The following is a 23441-nucleotide window of genomic DNA, read 5'->3' as shown; positions in this document are numbered from 1 at the left end:
AATTCAAAACTTAGATGATTAAAATTGTAATTAGTTGATTCTAAAACTTTTTCCCTAAACCTAGAGCGAAAAGCAAGTCTCCTATTTTTTAGATTGTTTTAACAAATCTAAATCTTATCGAATGTACCCTTGCTATATTAAATTCAATTTTTGTATACTAATTTAGGTAACTGATCTAAAACTAATAATGTAAACTCATATCATCAATGAAAAGAAAGCATGTATATTGAGATTGTGCTAAAATACTAACATCGACATGTTAGACTTGTTCTCCTTGTCTTTAGAGTATCCACATGATTGAATCCCAACGAGAAGGTTAGCTCATAATGAAAGAGAAAAATAACAAAAAAGAAAGAAAGAAAGAAAGAATTTTCATAGAAAAAGAGAGAAAATAAGTAATAAAAAGAAAATGGCATGCAACAATGAAAATGGGTGAGGGCTAAAGATGAGATATATATTATACATTGAAATAATTGACATAAGTTTACTGAAAATAGAGGCTCAATTGCCAAAGATTGAATCAAGAAAATCGTTGAATTTATGCCAAAATCGAATTTGGAAATTCAATTCTATGAGATAGATTTTGTTTCACCTTTTTAGAACTTGTTTTTTCCAATTTGCTTATCATCATCATCTATCAACATTACCAAATTACCTTTAACCTTTTATTTCTTTGCCCTTTTCGTCTTCTTCATTTCCTTCTCTTTCTCCACTTCTGAGACCATATGTTTTCATCTCACCAAAAAGAAATTTGTGTGGTTGTCGAAGTGAGAGCTAGAGGGGCATGAGTTTGTGGAATTTCCTTGGAAAAGGCACAAGAGAACCAAAGAGAGAGAGATGATATAAAGAGTGAAAGGAAATGGAGAGGGGAGCAAGAAATGAGAGACTCAATTTGCTTCGAAATGTTTCATTTTGGTAATTGAGAGATCGGAAGCTCATAAAAAAGGTATCTATATAGGTTGTCCGTCATCAAAGCTATATATATATATATATATATATATTATACTTACGTTAGTTTGAGCGAAAATCACTTACTATTATTACTCTTGCTCTCATATTCTCACTAGTCATACTCCTCTCCTTCCTTTTACTTTGGATTTCTCGTTCCTCTCATTTCTTCAAGTTAAAAATTTCTTGCTCCTCTCTCTTTGTTTTTTATCTCTACTCACTCTCGTTATCGTTATTTTCATTATAAAGGAGAAAACAACAATGGAGGTAGAAACTCTAAAGTGAAACAAACTTAGTTTGGATAAATTGTATGTTAGATGACATATTGTAATTTTTTTTTCTTCTAAGAAACATGTAAATGAGAACAAAACATCTTGACAGGATCTATGTTGGATTGTGGGAATAGTCTCTCCTCTTTGTAGCAGTTTAAGACAAGTAGATAATAGCGTTAGATCGTGAGGATGCAAAAAAAATGTCAAAATTCGAATTTGAATCATGGTTTGAATTCAAAACATATGAGCTAGGATGAATAATATATATATATATATATTTTAAAGAAGTAATATTTAAAACCAAAGTTTAAATGTGTTATTATTTTTTTCTACAAAGGATAAATTTAAAATTATACCAAAAGACAAATAAGTAAAAAGGAAAAAAAGAACAAAAAATTATTCCACAAAGAAAATAGAGATATTTTGTAATATGAAAGAAAAGAAAAAGAAAAAGAAGAAGGAAGAAAGAAAAAATAAATACAAAAGATGTCAATTTCTTATCTCTCTCCTCTTCGTCTCTCTCCCATCTTTGGCTAGGACTCTGTGTCAACGTGTATGTTCCTTCCCACGCTTCGCTAAAGCCAAGCCTAAGAAGTCACAACTTTCTTGTTGAAAAAGAAACAAGAAGGTCGAATTTGTATAACCCATTTCTCAAAATTTCATTTTACATTGCTCCTTTCCCTCACTCTGTTTCATTAGCTTCTTTCCTTCCCACAAAACCCACAGAAACCTTCTTCCTTTCATTCACTAATTTATCCATTTCGTAAGATTATTCCGAATCTGGACTTCTTTCAGCTTTTGAATCTTCGTTTTTGATTCTGAAAAATGCATCTCTACAATGCTTGGCTTCCACCCCCTGTTGCTCTGGAAACCACCAAAGAGAAGGAATCTTTCGCTCTTGTCGTCAATTCTCTCAAGGATTCTTATCGCCCTGATGATCTTGATTCTGTTTATTCCACTCTCAAATGGGTCTCTGTTATTGACCTGTCAGTATTTCTCCTTTTCCTTGATTCTGATTCGGGTGTTGCTTTTAACGGGTTCCTTAAATTTCCCCCTTTTTTGTTTTTTTTTTTTTCAATTACTGTTGCTTGTGATTGTTCTGCCTGTCTACTTCTTTAAGTTTGTATGCCTTTCTCTGTCTCTGTCTCTGTCTTTCTCTTTTCTTCCTCCTTTTCTCTCTTTTGGGGATTAGCTTATTAAATAGTAGGAGGATTTATCATTTAATCAAGGTTTAATGTCTTTTAACCATGATTAAACTCAGTTATCTGAATTGAGTTGGGTTTTAGTTAGAAGAACCCGTTTCCCGTTGCTTTTGATAGTTTAACTATTTCATTGGATTCTGTATCCTGGAGTTGGAAACTCAGGATTGGTATGTCTCCGAAAGTTAAGGAATTTTATTTTTTTTACTAAGCATGGTGTGCCTGGAGCTGTCCTGCCACCCGGATTCTATTCTTACTGATGATTAACATGAACTTTTTTTAATTTATAATCTAATTTAATTTTAAAAATCTCTTTCATTCAAAGATCTCAATTTTCTTGTGTTCTTGGATGGACCACTATTACATGGCAATATCAGACGGTTTGAAGATGACCATGTTCTGATGAAAGTAATGGGTTCAGGAAAATGGCTTTTTCCAAAAAGGTGCTCTAAGTAGCTTGAGTTGGCCGAACTTGACTTGATGAATATGCATCTCATGTCTGCTTCAATTCTCTTCAGCGGCTAATACCATTAAAAATATGTCAACGTAATGGGACTACTTCTTCGATAAATTTGATTTAAGATGAATAGGATAGACTAGGAAATGCTGTCTAGAATGTTATTTGATCTTTTGGACTTTATTCGCTTTGTTGCTTCTGTTGGAGTGATCTTGCTTTAGTATTTGTAGCTACTCTCCATCCCTTATTTGCTGTAGTATAACTGCAATTATTATTGCCTTTTGGTTCTGGTAGGCTGTTTTATCTTCTCATCTCCCTTTCCCCAACAAAATGTTATTAGGATGTTGGATGCTGCCAATAATTTGTTTCAGTTTTGTTCATTGTCTTGAATCATGAACGTAACTACTTAGATGCTTATCATGTAGTTTTATCAAAGCCAAAAGCGAAGTATCATTGGAAGATGTGGCTGCTATTGTGGATATTGGGTTAGAACTATTCCACATGTCACAAGACAAGCTTTATGCACAGGTGCTAATTTTTACATTTGAAAGGCTATATAATTCTTGTGTCTATTTCTTTTTCCCTTCCTAAAAGAAGATTCTATTTATTTTTATAGGTCAGATGGGGCAATATCCTAGTCAGAATACTAAACAAGTATTCGAAGAGGCTTTCCTTGAAAGTTCAGTGGCGACCTCTGTACAACACTCTGGTTCATACACATTTTACTAGGTCAGCCATCCCAGCAAGAAACGGTTATGGTTATTAGAGCATGTAATATGTTCAATTATCTTGCATATGATTTTTCATGTTACACCAAACACTTCATGTTGTTGCTGTCTGGTCAAAACTCATGCTTTATCCATGAGTTTTTAAGATTCAGAGTGATGGCTTTCAATATTTCTTGATCTTAAATTTCATGAGATTATTGGCGTGCTCTTTGGTAGTAAATCCTCTAATTTCTAATTTGGTACGTGTGGATTTGATCACTCATTTCTAATTGAGTGTTTCGTGATATTGAGAGAGACTCTAGCGAGGTTTGGTCTTTGGTGAGATTTCATGTTTCTCTTTGGGCTTTGGTTTCAAAGACTTTTTGTAATTATTTCCTAGGCAATACTTCACTTAGTTGGAAACCCTTTCCCTAGGGTCTTTTGGGCTTGGTTTTTTGTTGCCCTTGTAATCTTTCTTTCTTTCTTTTTCACAATGAAAGCTGTGTTTCTTAAAAAAATCGTGGATTTCATCATTACTTTCAGACTGATCATTTTAGTGGGTAAAGTTCTGACCCTGGTCTTTAAACTGTGAAATATCCTTGACTGCTTTTATTTGTTGGTTAATTTGCTTGGTAATCTGTTCTGAGTTTTTTTTTTCTTTCTTATTAGGAACACTGGTCCTGAAGGTTGGAGGTTAAGGCAGCGTCATTTTGAAGCAATAACCTCTCTTGTTAGGTCTTGCCGAAGATTCTTCCCAGCCGGTTCTGCTGCTGATATATGGGCCGAGTTTAGGTGGTGATATGACTATTTTATAGTGTTGCCTACTAGTCTAAGTTCACTCTAATTACAAATTTTCTTTGCCTTCTATTTTTGTTTTGCTTACATTTTACTCCTACATTCTTAAAGTATATGAAGTACCAGGGAGTGACATAGTGGTGAAAGAAATGAGCTGTAGATCTAAATGCTCAAGGTGGTGAGATTGAGTTGGTGGTAACTCACTAAATATTAATTATTTAGTTTTGGTTAACTCTAGAAGTTGTAGTATCGGAGAATAGTTGAGGCTTGTAAAATTTCACTTGGAAACCCTCAGTTATGACAAAGTTTTTGCATAGTCTTGGTCATGCAAAAAAGAATATGTTCCTAAACTTTTTACATGGCTGCAAAAAAAAAAAGGTGTTCTCATTTTTATCTTGGATTAATTTATAAAATTGGTTATTATGGATGCTTAACAGATCATATAAGGACCAGTCACCAACATTTGGTTTCCGATTTAAACAAATCCTCTTTGGTCACTTTTGTCATGCTTTTGATCTTTAATAACCCCACACTTTCCACATATTATCACTATTGTAAATTTATAATGAGAGTAAGATATGAATGTTTGACATAGATGGAAATATCCGTTTTCTTATATTAAAATATTTATCCATCGTCTTCACCATACTCCTTGCACACTTCTTTTTTTTAATACAATGGCATTGTTTCTAGCCCCACCCCCAAAATGAGGACAAAGAATCAGTACAACTAATGGATGGAATTTGCAGATCTATGCTGGACAATCCATGGCATAATTCATCCTTTGAGGGTTCTGGTTTTGTCAGACTGTTTCTTCCTACCAATTTAGACAACCAAGACTTTTTTTCACAGTAAGGAGTACTCACATGCAAGAATTTAATTTGAAGTAGTTTTCTAGCTCAATTATCAAATTATAACTTCTTTCCATTTTATGGTAGCAATTGGATTGAAGAGTGTATGAAGTACTGGGACTCAATTCCAAATTGCCAGTTTTGGAACAGTCAGTGGGCTGCCATTATAGCTCGTGTTGTCAAGAATTACAGTTTCATAGACTGGGAGTGTTTTTTGCCTACACTTTTCACTAGGTTCTTAAACATGTTTGAGGTGAGTATGTGGACTTTGCTAGTTAACTTTAATTATGTTAAGTATTAGTTAGAAGTACCAGGTTGTTTTCTAAGCGGTAGTTGAGCACTTGAGCTTCCATGAACTGCAATTTAAGGATCATCTTAAATGGGTGATGGTTGGATTCAGTTTTAGAAGTACATTCGGTGGATTCTGTTTGTTAGTTACTCAGTTGTAGTTGTGCATGAACCTTGTCCTATGAAGCCATTCATAAAGTTTAATATGTTGATCATATTAGAAGCCTTTTCTCGTGGTTCATTTTTGTTACAAAAAATGATTCTGTTAACCTTTGTGGAAATTTTAAAGGTTTAGGGCTTACTTGAGTTGCAATTGAAACATGACAGTTTGGAAACATTAAGACAAGGAAATTCTTTTTGTTACAACCTGGTTTGTCTTTCACTCTCTCAAAAATAACTTGACGAACTTAATAAATGTTCTTCTGTTATTTCAAGTGAAATCATATTTTATTTTATTTCGCTAATTTGTTATATAATTTTGATAGTTATTAAGTTATATTTTTCAATGGTGAAGACAGACAGGTGATAATGCAGACAGATCAATTATGAAACTAACATCAACTTTTTGTTGTTTCTAAAATTTTCATAAATCTTTTTAATTTTTCTATATATAATGCTGTATCTTGAAATAAACATTTAGGTTGCGGTTGAATCAAATGGGCATTGATTTTATCTAATTAAATTAATTAATTAATTTATTTTTGTTATCCTGAATAAAGGAATAATGGAAATTAATTGAAATTCAACCACCAGAAACTCATCCTTCATGTGAGAAAATTGTAGGTTCCAGTGGCAAACGGTAGTGGATCATATCCATTTTCTGTGGATGTTCCTCGAAACACCAGGTTCTTATTTTCCAATAAGATGGGAACCCCATCTAAAGCCATTGCAAAATCAATCGTAAGTTAATTGGAAGAAGCCTTTATGTTATGATACTTACCGGGAGATACTATATAAATGTGCATTAATGTTTAAATTACAGGTATATCTACTAAAGCCTGGTAGTTCAGCACAGCTTCACCTTGAGAAATTGGTCAACCTTCTCGAACAGTTAGTTCATCGTCATTTTAAAGCTTGCTGCTATTCTTAGGTCTATCAAAACTTATCTTTCTGTTTTTTTCAATTAAATCCCTCACAAAAAATTATGTCACAGATACTATCATCCTTCTAATGGTGGGCGTTGGACTTATGTGTTGGACCAATTTTTGCTTCATTTGGTTTTTACCTTCCGGAAACGACTTCAGGCAGAGCAGTGAGAATTTCCAGTAATTGGTTAGCAAAACATATTGTTATCCATTATGGCTTTCTAATAAAATACTGTTATTCCAGGAAAGCAGATGAGAATAATCAGAACAAGCTGTATTTAGGACCATCAGAAAGAAAATCGTTTGTCAAAACAATCCTAAAGTTAATTGATCGTGGTCAGTATAGCAAAAATGAATATCTTGCTGACACAGTTGCAGCTGCAACCTCTATTTTATCTTATGTAGAACCTTCTTTGGTTCTTCCCTTTGTGGCCTATCGATTTGTTATGGCCTTGGAGACGGTTAGTCATATTGCCTCTTCTTAAAAAATGTTTAGATCCCTAAATTAAGAATCTGTCTTGTGGTGGGCGTTTTGACTAGTAATTGAAAGTTATATTTCATCCAAAATAAAGAAAAAAAGAAAGACTAATAATTGACACCAAGCCAAATACGTTGGCTTCCTATGAAGGAACCTGACTAAAACTCATGGAAATTGATAAAATGGTCTTTTTTATGGGGTGTGGTTAGTTCTTTTATGCCTGAAAACTAAAAGAAGGAAAGGTTTTAGTTGTGGGTTTCAACTAATCAGTCATTTGAGGGTTTCTCATGTAAAAATAAATTCTTAAATTCTGTCTGGCTTTTTATTTGGTTGCAAGTGTTTTAGTTGCATGTGATTAGTTTACTTGTCCTATTTGTTTGTCCAGATGACTGCTACCCACCAGTTGAAAACTGCTGTTATGTCAGTAGCATTTGTTGGGCGTCCATTATTTCTGACATCTTTGTCAGCTTCAACTGTAAGGTCATCTGATCTTGTTGCTGATGATAAGTTTGATGATCTTCTCATGATTTCACTTTCCAACGCCTTACTTGGTATGGATGCCAATGATCCTCCTAAAACGTTGGCCACCATGCAATTAATTGGTTCTCTATTCTCCAATGTGAGTAGACAAGTAACAACATAAATTCATTTGTCTTTTTTCTCCTTAATCTTTCCTCTGATGATCACAACTTAAATTTGCAGTTAGCTTCTTTGAATGATAACTCAGATGAGCTGTCTATTATTCCAATGATCCGATTTTCCGAATGGTTGGATGAGTTCTTATGTCGCCTATTTTCCTTACTTGTGGACCTGGAACCCAGCAGTGTTCTGTAAGTAATGGCACTGAGTTTTATCTTTTTGGCCAAGTCATTTTCTTAAATCCATTTTTAGTTGCAAAATCAATATTCAGGCATTAAAAATTGCTTTGGCAGGAATGATGGCCTACTTTCATCATCAGCTTCAGGAACTTTTCTTGTTGACGAGGGGCCTTACTACTACTGTATGCTTGAAATCTTGCTTGGAAGGCTTTCAAAACCATTATTTGCTCAGGTTTCATAGATATCATTGCTGCTTCAACTTTGTCTTTCGAGCAACTTAATAGGCTTTTTACTATCGTTCTTATGTCCCTTGGTGCGAATTCTGTCCTTTATTTCTTAGATATAGTATTGCTGCTCATATACTTCCTTTGGCTAAGGGTTTATCTCTTCTTTACCCCTTCTTTGTATCCTACCATCCCAAAATGAAGGAATTGAATGTTCCTCATAAATTTGTTTTTCCACAGGGTATAATTTTATTTCTTTTATCACTTACAGGCCTTGAAGAAAATTTCGAAATTTGTCAAGACAAATATTCTTCCTGGTGCAGTTGCAGAGGTTGGACTTCTTTGTTGTGCATGTGTTCATTCTGATCCAGAAGAGGCAGTTGCTCAACTTGTTGCGCCAGTTTTGTCATCTGCTATGTCCTCTATGAAAACAATGCCTAGTACAGAATTTGGAGGGGGAGGAAAATCCAAGGTTCTTTTAGCTTCACACATTTTGTCTCAATAATTTGATAGCCTGTGAAGTGTAACAATTTTCTTTTCAGGAAAAAACAGCACTTTCTCCAGCTCTTGAAACCGCAATTGACTATCACTTGAAGATGTTATCTGTAGCCGTCAGTTTTGGAGGCCCAGCACTACTTCCTTATAAAGACCAATTCAAGGAAGCTATTGCATGTGGTTTTGATTCTCCATCATGGAAGGTCAACGTCTGCTTGCTGTTTCTTGATAATCAACTATGATCTCAAATGACAGTTTGAACTCCTCGATGACTAAGTTTTTTAGTCTGTTTTGAATTTTTTTCTTATGGATGTATAACAGGTGAACGGGGCTGCTGATCATCTTCTTAGGTCTCTCCTAGGGAGTTTGATTCTCTATTATCCTATTGATCAGTACATGTATGCCCATCTCTTTTCAATAGGATTCTAGTTGATCTCCCTACATTCATCTCTTTACTCTTTTTCCCAATTTAATTGGACTTTGAAATTTCTGGTATAGGTGCACGGTACGTCACCCTGATGTTTCAGCATTAGAGGAATGGATCAGTACAAAAGATTATTCAAATGACGAGTCACCATTAGTTATCCCCAAGTGGCACATTCCTAATGATGAAGAAATTCAGTTTGCAAATGAATTATTGGATCTTCATTTTCAATCAGCTTTGGATGATCTGTTAAAAATTTGTGAAAGCAAAACCCATGCTGATCCAGGTGCTCTACATTCTTGTTCCTCTCAAGCAGTGCTTGCACAAACCTAGGTAGATTTTATCAGGAAGGATATGAGTAGTTTTAGGAGTTCGCTGACCTTTTCTGTTTATGTTTTTGTTTTTGTTTACAAAACAAGGAGTCTACTAATTTCAGAGATCCTTATTATAGTTTTTCTTGCAATTATCTGAATGCATGTGATTTTTATTAAGATTATGAGTAGCTCATGACATTCACGTGTTTGATTGGTGTTTTTTGCCTCAAGATTATGGTTATGCAAGAAACTAACTACTAACACCATACTGTTTGCTATTTGATCATGCAGGAGATGAGAAAGATCACTTGAAAGTGATTCTATTGCGCATTGATTCTTCCTTGCAAGGTGTTTTGTCTTGCTTGCCTGATTTCATTCCATCCGTGAAGAATGGGAAGGTTGGAAGTTCAGTTCATTCTTTCTTCATAGCTGGGGCATCAGGTCCAAGTGTTGGTTCCACTAAATTAAGGGAAAAAGCTGCCGAAATTATACATATAGCCTGCAGGTACAGAATGAATCTTATTTTTATTTCAGTTTCTCGTGGTCTAATAAGCTGATTGCCACTTTCATCATGTGGTGAGCAGGTATTTGCTGGAAAAAAAAGCTGATGACAATGGTTTATTGATGCTCATTATTCGCATAATGAATGCTTTGGGAAATTATGGTAAAGTATATGTATAAGTTTTGTTTTTATTGTCCTGGCTACACTTTTGTGTTTTTGTCTGTCTCAACTTTGATTCGTATCCCTTCATAAAACAACTATTGAATTTTATTTCATATAGGTAGTCTGGAATATGATGAATGGTCCAACCATAGGCATGCTTGGAAGTTGGAATCCGCTGCTATTATTGAGCCTCCTACAAATTTTATCATGTCCACTTGCTCTAAAGGCAAGAAAAGGTAGTATTTTCCCCTTTTTTTCTCTTTTTTTTTTTCCTTTTTTTGGACTTAACACGGTGATGTTATTGTGGTTAGATATTATATTGGTGTTTAACTTGAGTCCCTCTCTCAATTCTGAGTATTATTTTTTTAAAAATAATTTATCAGGCCAAGGTGGGCACTTATTGACAAAGCATACATGCACAGTACGTGGAGATCATCACAATCGTCCTACCATTTATACCGAGTTTCTGGAAATTTCTGTCCATCAGAGCATGTGATTCTTCTGGTGGATGATCTCTTACAGCTCTCCTTGCACAGTTATGAAAATGTTCGTGTGTAAGTCTTCTAAGACTCTACCCTGTAGCTAGACATGAAACTGTTCATGTGTAAGTCATAACATTTAATATTAATGCAACCATTTAACCTTGTTCTGCACAAGAAGTGAGCCTTTTGATGTAAAATTTCCCAATTTTGTGCACGGTTGGATGAAGCAAAGACTAAATCACTTGAGGGAGAAGGATTAATCAAACAAATAAAAAGGATCTACATGAGAACCCTTGGTATGAACTAGGGTTCCAAATGTGAACATCTCTTTCTCCCTAAGATAACAAAACTCCCCAAGCTAAGAAGGTTGAAAATATCAAACATTTCCTTGCTGAACAAAGCACATTCGAACAGCAATAAATGCAGGCATGGGGAGAGACAAACTAGCAGCCACCAACTGATTCTTCATTGTGGATTTCCCAACTACTTACCCTCCCAGAAAAAAGTGTCCTTGGATTAAAAAAAAAAAGTGTCCTGTCCATCTCAACTGAGCAACAAACAAAAAGAGAGAAAACAGAAAGCTCCAAGTGAGAATGCGATCAAAGTCCCACCTAGGTGGGTTTATAAGGGAGGACAACCATCTCTAATAAAATGAGGCCAGGTATATGCCCAAAATGGATAATATCGTACCATTGTGAAGATATCAGAAGGTATTTTGTTCCTAACAAATTGGTATCCTTGCAGGTAACTGGTTGATCAACCACTTAAAAATACTTTTAAAACCCAGCTATACAGTAACATAAGATACATCAGACCTACTACCACAAGGTATTGGTCTCATGATGAAAAGGCCAAAGTCATTTAGCCTGAGGAGCCTTGTTATGAAATCTCAAATTATACCAATACCTATACCTGCAAAGTCCACGGGGTTCAATATAATTTTCCAGTTATAAGCCTTCTTGCCCTCCTTAACTGCCTTCTATAGGAAGTGCTTCATAGGGCTTTCTCAGATAACTCATTGACATAGAAATCCGAAACAAAGGTCAAGTCTCCCCGCTTTTGGGAAAAGTTCCTTTTCCAGGATTACATTGTTTCACCCCTAAATTGATGGGCAAACTTTATAAGGGATTGGAGACGGATCTTCAGAAGCAGAGTCTCCCCCCTTTTTGGAAAAGTTCCTTTTCCAGGACTACATTGTTTCACCCCTAAATTGATGGGCAAACTTTATAAGGGATTGGAGACCTATCTGCGCCAATGATATAATGTAACAACTCCGGAGTTGTGGTTTGTTAGTTGAATGTAAGCTTGTTAAATCCTTTTGTACTTGGTGCTTCTATACCTCTTCTTTTCCGTTGAGTTTTTGTATGGAGACACACCATCTCTAGTTTTTTTTATTCCTGATGCTACTTCAATTATTCTGCTAGTCACTTGCTAGGGAATCATGATGTTATGTTAATTGAATGAAAGTTTACCTTTAAGATGCTATTGCTGGCTACGATTGATCATTACTTCCAATAGAAAGCTCTGTAATGTTCAGTTACCTATTGAGGAATTGGCTATCTGAAGTTAATTCCTTCCATATAAGCAAGGCATTTAAATAGAGTGGTTGAATGCTAAATAGCCCAGTATGTATTTGGTTCTGTTGCTTTACTGTGTCTATTAGTTTTGTCTGCATGCTTTATTATTGCCAGTCTTCCATTCATCAAGTATTTCGTGGGGTTCAGCTTACTAAGTCATTAACAGTACTTTTCTAGTTGTTAAGCTCTTGACTACTTTCTAGTAACACTGTTTTGTTAGATTTGCCAGTTAAGGTTTTGGGCTCAAGTACAATAATACATCCCTAATGGCTAATACTTTGTGGTGGTGGGGGGTTACTGATCTTCTTGCAAGATGCTTTTTCTATGATCGTATGTGGGAATTGGCAAGCACCATTGTTACCTGATTTTCTGATTTCCACATTGCAAACAGGATGGCTCTTTAAAGGCCAGATGACGATTGAATGCCTTCCAGTATTCTTGTCTCCCGAAAAAGGAAGACTAAGGAGTGAATGTGGGCTTCTTTCATAACTGAAAGTTAATCAAATTGAGGATGATATGAACTTTAGGAGTTGGTTCTTTTTGGTATATTTAGTCATTGGCATCGTATTGGGAGCCTCTTGGATCTTTCCTAGAGATTTACTTCCAATATTTGAATGATAACACTAGTCGATTTTAATTACTTTTCAACAGTACAAAAAGTCTTAAGATTTTCTGCAGATTTTAGTTGTGTAGAGTTCCCTGGTAATTGGCAACTTTTTATTACTTTTCTGCTCATCAATATGGTATCTTATTCTTTTCCATTATTATAATGTTATTTAGTGACAGTTCTTTACATTGATGTCAACTCTGCATGTTTTTGGTTTGTCAATTTTATATATGATTTCCAATGTAATATTATAAATGTTTTAACAGTTCTCATTTAAAATTTTGGCTTGCTGCACAGCCATGCTGGGAAGTATCTTATAAAGTTGCTAAAGAGGTGGCCATCTATGATTTCAAAGTGTGTTCTCTCTCTTTCTGAGAATTTAAAGAATGCTGAGTCACCTGAATATGCTGTACTAGGTTCCTGTACAATTCTGGCCACCCAACCAGTTCTGAAGCATATAACAGTGGTAACTATCATAACAGAGGTTTTTAAACAGATTGTATTAGTTTTAAAATGTTCATGATATATTTTTCTTTTTGTACCAGAATTCAAAGTCGTTTTCATCATTTATTTTTGGAATTCTTTCAAGGTAACTTACTTTTCTTCTGCCTTAAGTTGATATCTTTTAAATATCTGCCATGTGCACTTACTCTCCTTTTTGCCTGAAGCTCCCATCATGAATCACTGAAAGCCCAGAAAGCAATCAATGAGGTAAAGCAACCTCCAAAAAATTTGATGGCAATTGTGATTTTATTCTATTTTTAAATAATATCTACCTCATCAAAGAAGAACCTTCAGTAATATCTTATGTGACTTTCTGCAGCTATTTGTCAAATTTAACATCCACTTTTCTGGAGTATCTAAGAGCATTTTCTTAACATCCGAGAAACAAATGGATGAAATGGATTTTGCTGCTTTGGTTTATAAGCTTAGGTCCATGAGTTTTCATTCTACCAGCTTACACTGGAGGTAAATTTCTTATTTTGCTTTACTTATTGTAGTTTAAATGTTTATGGTCTGTAAGATCAATCAAACTCTTCATTGGACGTTGAGGAACAAACACACACAATGATGTAACTCATTGCTGTACTGACTTTGACTTGTGTGATTTTAAAATCGGTTAAATGTTCCTTTCCTTCTTTGTAGGTACAATTTGATGGCTAACAGAGTTTTACTTCTATTGGCGATGGCATCTCGGAATAATCCAAGCTCCTCAAATATCCTCAGTGAAACTACCGGTTTGATCAGTCAATTTTTTGATGACATTATGCACTGAATGATTTTTTCCCTATTTCTTGAATTTTCTATCCCAATGCTTTTTCCAGGTCACTTCTTGATGAATTTGAAAAGTCATCTCCCCCAAACTAGAATACTTGCAATCTCGGCCTTGAATACTTTATTAAAAGAATCACCTTACAAAGTTTCGGTTCAGGAGGAATGTGACTCGCCTGTGGAGATGCAAATAGATTCAAAGTCATCCCTTGAAGGCGCTTTGACACAAATTTTTCAGGAAGAAGGATTTTTCAGCGAGACTTTTAACAGTCTCTCTCATCTTCACATAACTGATGCTGATGCTGCAGCCTCTGGTGGAAACCATCGAAACTCTTCTTTCCAGAGTCATGCCGACAAATCAATTACCCGTTTTTATTTTGACTTCTCAGCTTCATGGCCCCGCACTCCTAGTTGGATATCATATATAGGAAGTGGTACTTTTTACCCAAATTTTGCTCGGATTTTCAAACGGTTGATACAGGAATGTGGGGTCACTGTACTATTACCACTAAAGAGTACGTTGGAAGAATTTGCAAATTCAAGCGAGAGGTCTAAGCAGTGTGTTGCTGCTGAAGCATTGGCTGGCATATTGCATTCTGATGTCAATGGCCTTTTAGAGGCTTGGGAAAGCTGGATTATGGTTCAGTTACAGAATATTATTATGGCACAGTCTGTAGAATCTACACCAGATTGGGCAGCTTGCATTCGTTATGCGGTCACTGGAAAGGGGAAACATGGAACAACAGTTCCTTTCTTAAGGCAACAAATTTTGGAGTGTTTGGTTAGACCTTTAACTGCAGCAGCAACTACCACTATTGTAGCCAAGCGCTATGCTTTTCTATCGGCTTCACTTGTAGAATTATCCCCTTCAAAAATGCCATCAGCCGAGATACACATACATATTAGACTTCTTGAGGAGCTACTTGGAAATATGTGTCATTCTTCTTCCCAAGTAAGCATGCGTTTCTTCTATGAAACTGTATTTTGATATGCGGGAAAGATTTTACTGTGTAAACTCAAATAAATGTCTTATTGACATCCGTTCTAATTTTGGTAGTCATCCATCCAGCACATTAATATTCTATGAATTTCATACACTAAATATTATAGGGTCAGGAGGTTATTCTGTTTAATTAATTAAGAGATAGGGTTCTAAACCCAAACATCTTAAAGAATTATGGGGGGTTACATAAGGTGTGGGCTTTGAACTCAACTTTCCAAATAAGTATGCCTACCTGGATCACCTTAAATTCCTTATCTGTTATTTCTTCTCTTCCTTTTTTGTTAAATCACAAATTTGGTCCCTATGGTTGGGAGAAGTTAGAATTCAGTTCTTGCAGTTTTAGAAGTTAGAATTTCGTTCTTATCAGTTGATAAAGCCCTGTAAGTAGTCTCTATGGTAAGGGTTTTTTCAAACACCTCACAAATTTTCTGTATGGCAAGGTTTTTATCAAATGATGAGGACTAAATTCTAACTCTCCAAACCATTAGAACCAAACTGGTTTTTTTTCTTTTTTTCTTTTTTGGGTAATAATTTGACCTTTTTTCCTTTTGGCTTTGAGATTAGAAAATGCAGAGTGCTATCTTGTATTTGAAAATATTTTTTAGAATAAGTAATTTTTATAGTATAATGGGAAAATGCATCACATGAAATTTTTGTATCATTATTTTTCGGAAGATGTGCTTATTTCCACCTTTGCCCTTTAAAATCATCAAGTGAGATTAAAGAAAATGTTGATGACATATGAATATAAGTGCATCAGCGTAGTAGATTTTGGAACTTAGAACTTTTTAGTATGTTTACCTCAATGTTAGTGAATTTTTTTTATTGATATCACAATTTCAAACATAGGGTTGCTGGGTTTGTTGACGTATTTCAATAAAAAGAATTTGAAAAGGAAACAAGTCTCATTTATTAATAACAATAATGAGACAAAAGCTCAAAGTACAAGTGAACTATTCAGTAATCAAAAGAACCTAGGAATCCATGTGTTCCAATAACTTTTATTTTCTCTATTTTACTTTCTAAAGACATCAAATTCTGTCTTGATGGTTCTTATCTTCATTTTGGTTGTGCTTTATAGAGCACGAGAAATTTGTTATTGAACCAATTAAGTTGGATACAAGAAAAAGAAAAAAAGAAGCCAACTATCATTAATCTTCGTTTTGTTTTCTTGAACAGGTAAGGGAAGTAATTGGTGTGACTCTTTCTGTTGTTTGCTCAAACATTAGACTTCTCACATCTCATCCTCACGATCATTCACTTGAAGATGTTGATGTTGAACTTAAAGAGGAAAGATGGGCTAAGCTCTTAATCGAACGCACAACTCAGGCAGTAAAGAACATTCAAAACTCAAGCCATTCTTTTAAGTTGGACACAGCTCAAAATGGACACTCAAATGTTGATTCAGAAGATGATGTCAAATGGATGGAAACGGTAAATATCATAGTTATTTGTTATGAACTTTCAATTATATATCATTTTATTTTATTTTATTGAATCTCTTCCACTTTTGCAGCTATTCTATTTTCTCCTATCATTAATGAAGTCAGGAAGATCTTCTCAGTTGTTAGATGTTATTGTGGGTCTTCTATATCCTGTAATTTCTTTGCAGGTATGCAAAACCCAACTTCACTATTGCACATACTCGATTTATTTAATTGCAAGTTCCACAATTTTAATCCAGCTAATGGAACCTTTTGTAATCAAACATTTAGAGAGATTTGATAGACTTCTTACCACTTTTCCTGCATCCTCTAGTAAAATAGCACAATAGCAGTGTATATCTTTTGACTAAAGGGAATCGTGCATTTTGTTTCTTGGGTCTTTTTGCTAACTTACATGGTTTATTACAGCATGGCTAAAAGGGTAACTCTGCATATATGGTAACTCATAGTCGCTGTCGTTATTTATTATTATAATTATTTTATTCTTTGGTTATGAAGGAGACATCAAATAAAGATTTGTCAGCATTGGCAAAGGCAGCTTTTGGATTGCTTAAATGGAGGGTCTTCTGGGAGCCCCACCTGCAGAAGGTTATATCTGTAATTCTCTCTTCAGCTGGTGATTCTAACTGGAGAACAAGATCTGCTACCTTGACATATCTTCGATCATTCATGCACAGGTACACTATTAGTTGGCTGTTCACTAACTTTACTTCCAAGCAGTGCCTCTGTTCTTTAAATTAGTTCCGGTTGGAAATCATTGTCCCCTGTTCTGTGATGACATTCTCTTTACTTTTAGATTTATTCGATTAAACACATGATATTGGCAACATCATGTGGTGCGGTTGAATTACTTTTTTTTTAACCTTAGTTTAATACAGGCACACGTACATTCTCAAAAGTTCAGAGAAACAACAAATATGGAGAACCGTTGAGAAGCTTCTAACTGACAACCAAGTGGAGGTAAGTTCCTGATTCCCTATTTATTTACAAGAAGTATGCAGCTGTACCATTGCATTAGGTTTTGCTGCTAGATGATTTTGCTACTTTGACCCCTTGGCCGGTGACTGGATTTGTATCTTCTTTTGATATGATACCTAATTTTTTGTTCAGATAAGAGAGCATGCTGCGACTGTTCTAGCAGGCCTTATGAGGGGTGGGGACGAAGATCTAGCTAAAGATTTCCGTGAGCGAGCATGCAGAGAAGCAAATGATCTCCAAGGAAAGAGAAGAAAAAGGTTAATTTTAAGTCTCATGTCATCTAATCTACAATCTAAAAAATCATTGATTACTTTTATGGTTATGTTTTTAACCTTTTATGAATAGAATTGAGAAATGTGAATCAATGTCTTATTCTTGCCACGCCTTCGACTGCATTAGGAATGTGGTTTCAAATTTGCAATAGCATCCATAGTAATGAGTCTAGCATGTACATACTATATATTTTAGTTTTATGAGAGAAATGTGAAGTGAAATGAGAATGAATACGTTATTCTTGCTGTCAAAGCTTTCATTAGGATGAATGGAAGATGACTAGTGTGAGCATTCAAGTCTTGTATGCTCCACATTTTTTACTAGAGCCTTAATTTAATATTAGTAAATGGGAGGCCTCGCACATATATTTTGTGCTTGTTTTGCGTTTATTGCAGACTATTTCAAAAAAATCTATGTTGTCAATTTCAGAAATTTAAGTTCGGGTCAGTCGCTAGCTACGGTTCATGGTGCCGTACTTGCTTTGGCAGCTTCTGTCTTGTCAGCTCCTTATGATATACCGGGGTATGTTTACTCATTCTTGACAGATTCTTTCTTCTGTTTTTTTTTTCCATGAAAATAGTTTATAACCAATATAGCCGAGCATGATAACCAACATAGCGAGCATTTTCTATTGAAAGTAGAGAAAAGAAGACACAATGTGGAAACCCGAGTACGGGGAGAAAAACCACAATATTTTTCTTATTATTTTCTTATAAATTTTACAATATGTACAATGAGGAGAGTAAATAGAATACAAAGAGAATAAAAAAAGGAAAAGATTTAGGAATTGGGGTAAATATTTCCATAATCATTCCATAAATACCCCAAGGGCCAAGCCCACTAATACCAACATTTTCTATTATAGTTATCCTCATTAATTCAAGTCCTCTCCATTCTAAATATGTTAGCATTCCAAGTTAGCTAAGGTAAATGATTATTCAACCTAGCTTAGCACATCCATGAGACAGCCTGAACAGCTTAAGTTTAGGTTTTCTTTCTGGGAAGTTCATGATGAAATATGATTTGTATGGATCTTCTCTGGGATTTATATGGGGAGTTTTGCTAGTTGAACCATCTGATGAACTATTTGAACAATAAGTTCATACCATTTCCTGTATCTACTATTTTAGTTGGCTGCCAGAGTGTGTTACGCTGCTTGCTCGGTTCAGTGTGGAGCCATCACCTGTGAAAGTTACTGTAACAAAAGCTATTGCAGAGTTTCGAAGGACTCATGCTGATACTTGGAACATTCAGAAAGATTTATTTAGTGAAGAGCAACTGGAGGTGGGTTTAGCTTCCCGTCTAATGCTTGATATAGATGATCAAACTTTGTCTAACCCGTTGTTCTTTTGTTCTGCAGATTCTGGCAGATACATCCTCTTCATCATCATACTTTGCTTGAACAAATGGTGTAAAATTTGGAGGAAAAGATAAAGTTAAAGAATGTAGTCAGTTGATATTCTTGTATAAACATTATCGATCATATTCTGTTGTAATCGATAGTATTGAGCTGCATCGGTTCAAAGTGTTGCATTTGCATTGTTTGAAGCTCATAATTTAGTGAGGAAATGAAGTGCCATGATCCCTACTGCCTCATCTAAATGAAAGCTTTTCTTTTGGTAGATTCAATAATTTACTACTGTCTAAAATGAATGTTCTTAGCCACATCTTTCTATTGTTTCGACACAAATTTGCTCATCAGTAGTTGACATGAATTTTCTCTTTGAAGGGCTGAACTCTGGTCTCATATCATGAAATTCTTGGAATGGTTACTATTAAACCATCAATTCACCCAAAAGCTTAAATCAGTTGTTGAAGGTAAATTTAATTATATATCACCAACACTCCTCACTTGTGGGCTAGAAATATTTTAAACGTCCAACAAATGGAAATCAATTTTAATTGGAGAGAAAATGATAACGCAGAGGCTTGAACACATGACTTTTTTGGATCACTTGTTCTGATACTATATTAAACCATTAATTCACCTAAAAGCTTAAGCTAATAGTTGAACGTAAATTTAATTATATATCACCGACTATTATATTTTAGTCACCTAAAAGCTTAAGCTAATAGTTGAACGTAAATTTAATTATATATCACCGACTATTATATTTTAGAAAAAAACACAAGCTTTAGGAATTAGAAAATCTTTTTGTGTTAAATGAAGCAATCTTGTAGAATAAGTACGAGTCAAGTTTCTGTTAGCAGTTGAGTTCACTGTTGTTTTGTATTTTTTCATTTTCTTCTCAAGATGTTTAAATGAAAGTAATTGAAAATCCAAAGAGGATCAAAGTGAGGGCCAAAGCAAGAATCATTCTCTTCATACTCATTTTTACTAACTTTGTCAACTTCATCATCTATATTAGAACAAAAAACAATTTTTATTCAGTATACTACTGTTCTCTCATTTTAGTGGGTCCTAATATTTTTATTTATTTTTGACAGATTTCACATTTCAACAGTACGATGCTCTTAACTTTGATACCCACAACAAAATAGCTGTAGTTGATATAATTGTTGAATCTTTGCTCTTATTGCACAAATTTCCATTGATTTCATTCTAATATGGAACTAACTTTTAGGAATCTTGCAAGTAGTTGAGCTAACTATTTTGTTTTTGTGTGAAAACGAGTCATCTGCTACTGCTAGCATAAAAAATGATTTAGTGTGCATTTTACTTTGGCACAATTTGGCATGGAGCTATCGCCTAAATTAAATAAACCAAAACCACTATTGAGTTTGAAATTTATATGGAGGCATCTACTACACATTAACAATGTTTCAAATATTGTTACGGTATTTCACAAAATAATTGCTAGCAAATGAACATAAAAAGTGCACTAGAGATTGGTAACTCAATTCAATGAATATTACCTACGTCTTGAGGGCAGTGTGCTTAAGAAAGATATTTTTACTAATATGAATGATAAATGATTACAATACAGTACTTATCTGTAATTTTAATACAATTATAGTGACTCTCAAACAACTCAATCACTCAACCTTTCACTTAGACTACCCTAGGTGTGAGATTTCTCTTCACAATAACTTAGGGATAGGATCCCTTTAAGTTGTAGTATTTTTGAAGAATGTCTTAAGCTTTCCCTACGACGGAGACTCACTCCCCACCAAATTAGAGCTCCGCCCCTCAAGTCGTGAGATTCTCTCACTTGATCTTTATTTTTTCTTCTAGAGCAAAGTCTCCTTCAATCGGATAGATTCGACTCCCTCTATGTTTGAGAATTCTTCACAAATAAACCACAGTTCTAACGCAGTGAATGGCTTGGAGTACATCTACTAACAGTACAAATGACTCTTTTCTTCCAAAGATGAACACTATTGTCACAACCTAATACACATCAGATAGACAGACAGACGAGCAACCCTGACTTCCATACCAGTCATGCACAAAGAAGGAATGAGATATACAAAAATACCAATAGTAAAGATTTATGAAAAGAAAAGTTATATATATACATATATATATATTTTGCAGAATCATTATGTTCAGAAAACACCCCTTTGTCAAACAACCACAATGCAACATATAATTTCTAAAAGAGTTCAAATAGTTGAACAGGAACAGAGCTATTGAATTCTAATAGACTTAAATACACTTCAAACTCAGTCTTATCTAGCAATTTTCCATCTTTCTTCCCTCACAATGCACGTCTTTAAGTGATTTGTCGGAATGATCACTTAAGTCCTTATACTTAAACATAAACTTTAACAAGCAACGAAAAAAATTATTAAACTTCAAATATAACTGATAAACAAACCATTTCTTATTACTTAAATCAAGCGTTATGCAATTACACTTTTCTTACTCTCTCTGTGCAAGAAGTAAAACAATTAAAATTAAACTTAAACGCCTTGCCTAGCTCCCATAAAATTGATATGCAGCTCTTTTAGTACAAGGATTTTATACACAAAATAATTTCCGACTCACAAGAATTATAAAGTAAAAGAACTTAGATCTCTTGCTTTCCATGCATAGCAACTCATCTAATTCTTTCTTACTTGGTCGAAACACTTGATCACCTAGGAAGGAAAAAACTTAAAGCGTAAATAAAAAACTTAGTGAGTGATACTTTTTAAAAAAAAACTTTTTTTGACATACAAAATGTCTAAAACTTTCATCAAATAGATTTCAACGCTTCCTTTATAAACCATAAATACACATTTCTTTCTCCGAGAACATGAATCATTCCCACACATAAACTAATGTGATGTTATCTTCAGCAACACCATCCCTTGGAGATTTTTCTAGTTCATTTTCCGTTGCTCAGGTCGCTAAGCTCAATACGCTCCTTTTACGTAATGGCCAACTTCACTCTACCATACAACCTTTTCTACATGGCTGCCTTTTACTCTTTATGTGCACATAATAGTTAAACTTCGTTGATAGAAATATGACTAATGGTTTACAAACAAACATAGCATAAACACAATACAATCTTTCTTTAGAAATTATATCTTTCATAAACTTTAACATGTAAAGCAACTTTACATAATAACATAAACTTAGAAGAAAAACTTTTAAATTATTAAACAATTTTTAGAAAAATCACTCACAACATTAAGTCTCCTCTTTGGAACGCTTGGCTTTCTTCTTTTTCTAGCAGAATAACACCGATGACTTTTGCATAATAATTCTTTTACTGACCCCCTTCTCCTCTAGTTATACTAATCCCAAATTGGATTAGTCCTCCTTAATAACTTGTCAACTCCTACTTGGAATTTTACTCGTGTAAGCTCAATGTTTATCTTAACTATGTTTAACCTTAACATTACACGTAAACAGCTAACAAATCAAGATTAGACGTTTTCTTGCCTAGCTCCGTTTCACGTTGAACTTGAGAACATCTAACTCTTTGTATAAAACGTGTACTTCTTCAACGCATCGCCTCCCTTCAATGCTAAATTCAAAATGTATGTTTCCTTACAAAATATCTTTTCTTTATACTTAGTCAAAATGATCCTCTTACTCTTACTCTCACTCCTCTTTTTGTTAACTATTTGACACTTATCTAAAATAAATAAAATTGCACAGGTTGATTAAGGTATATGGAATGTAATAGTAATAAAGATAATAAATAAACCACTAAATGATTTTAAAACTTAGATATTTTAACTAATTTGTGAAACAGTAGTGGTGTGTTTTAATACTTACCTACTTTTTTTATTTGACTATTTATCGTTTTGATTTAAATTTTTGTAAAATTGGTGGGATTTTATGTTTTAACTTAAAGTTTTGATTCGATTATGACAAACGAATTTCGTCGTCCAAATCCATGTCAAATAACTACCAAAATACACACACCAAACACTAGTCTTAGCGGAAAGTTCAAGTCGAACTTTAAGAGCACACTATTTTCTCAAACAAACTAATTTCTAACCACATAACTAAATGAGCGGTTTTGAAGTTGAATTTGAATTGCAAGAAAGCAAAGAAAGAAGATTGGTAAAAATTTACTAAAAAGCGGTCTAGCTTGGGTTCGATGGAATTTTCCAATTTTATGCATTTGATCATACTTTTATCGTTACTAAATTTCTAGATTGATTACACCTAAACAATTCAATTGGAAAAGCTAATTGACACTAATAGAACCAACGAAAGACATACAAAATTCAAATTACTATCATTTGCATTAAGTTCAAGGGAAAGTTATTTCAAACACCATCAGTATATGGTACAACATCATCATTCATGTATGATCTCAAGTATGCCATTAGTGTGTCAATAACCTATCAACACTCGTTTTAAATATAATTTCAAGTA

The 23441-nt window shown here is 34.3% G+C and overlaps 1 protein-coding gene across 1 annotated transcript; it reads left to right on the top strand.

Moving 5' to 3' along the window:
* Positions 1-1727: 1727 nt before the first annotated feature.
* Positions 1728-19384, top strand: LOC101205528 (proteasome activator subunit 4). Its single transcript, XM_011652166.2, has 35 exons — positions 1728-2206; positions 3302-3404; positions 3493-3605; positions 4253-4375; positions 5128-5229; positions 5317-5482; positions 6301-6417; positions 6500-6567; positions 6671-6769; positions 6847-7063; positions 7466-7699; positions 7783-7910; positions 8013-8130; positions 8394-8594; positions 8665-8820; positions 8939-9015; positions 9116-9327; positions 9647-9860; positions 9940-10019; positions 10138-10255; positions 10403-10573; positions 12983-13151; positions 13231-13274; positions 13354-13396; positions 13509-13654; positions 13832-13923; positions 14011-14909; positions 16140-16394; positions 16477-16572; positions 16904-17082; positions 17284-17365; positions 17516-17640; positions 18086-18178; positions 18787-18940; positions 19017-19384. The coding sequence occupies exons 1-35, from the start codon at positions 2046-2048 to the stop codon at positions 19056-19058; spliced, it is 5397 nt and encodes a 1798-aa protein (XP_011650468.1). The 5' UTR covers positions 1728-2045; the 3' UTR covers positions 19059-19384.
* The last annotated feature ends 4057 nt before the right edge of the window (positions 19385-23441 follow it).

Source organism: Cucumis sativus, chromosome 3 (genome assembly GCF_000004075.3).
Source record: "Cucumis sativus cultivar 9930 chromosome 3, Cucumber_9930_V3, whole genome shotgun sequence".
Classification (NCBI taxonomy): Eukaryota; Viridiplantae; Streptophyta; class Magnoliopsida; order Cucurbitales; family Cucurbitaceae; genus Cucumis; species Cucumis sativus.
The sequence above is the reverse complement of the archived record's forward strand: the minus strand, read 5'-3'. Positions and strand labels throughout refer to the sequence as shown.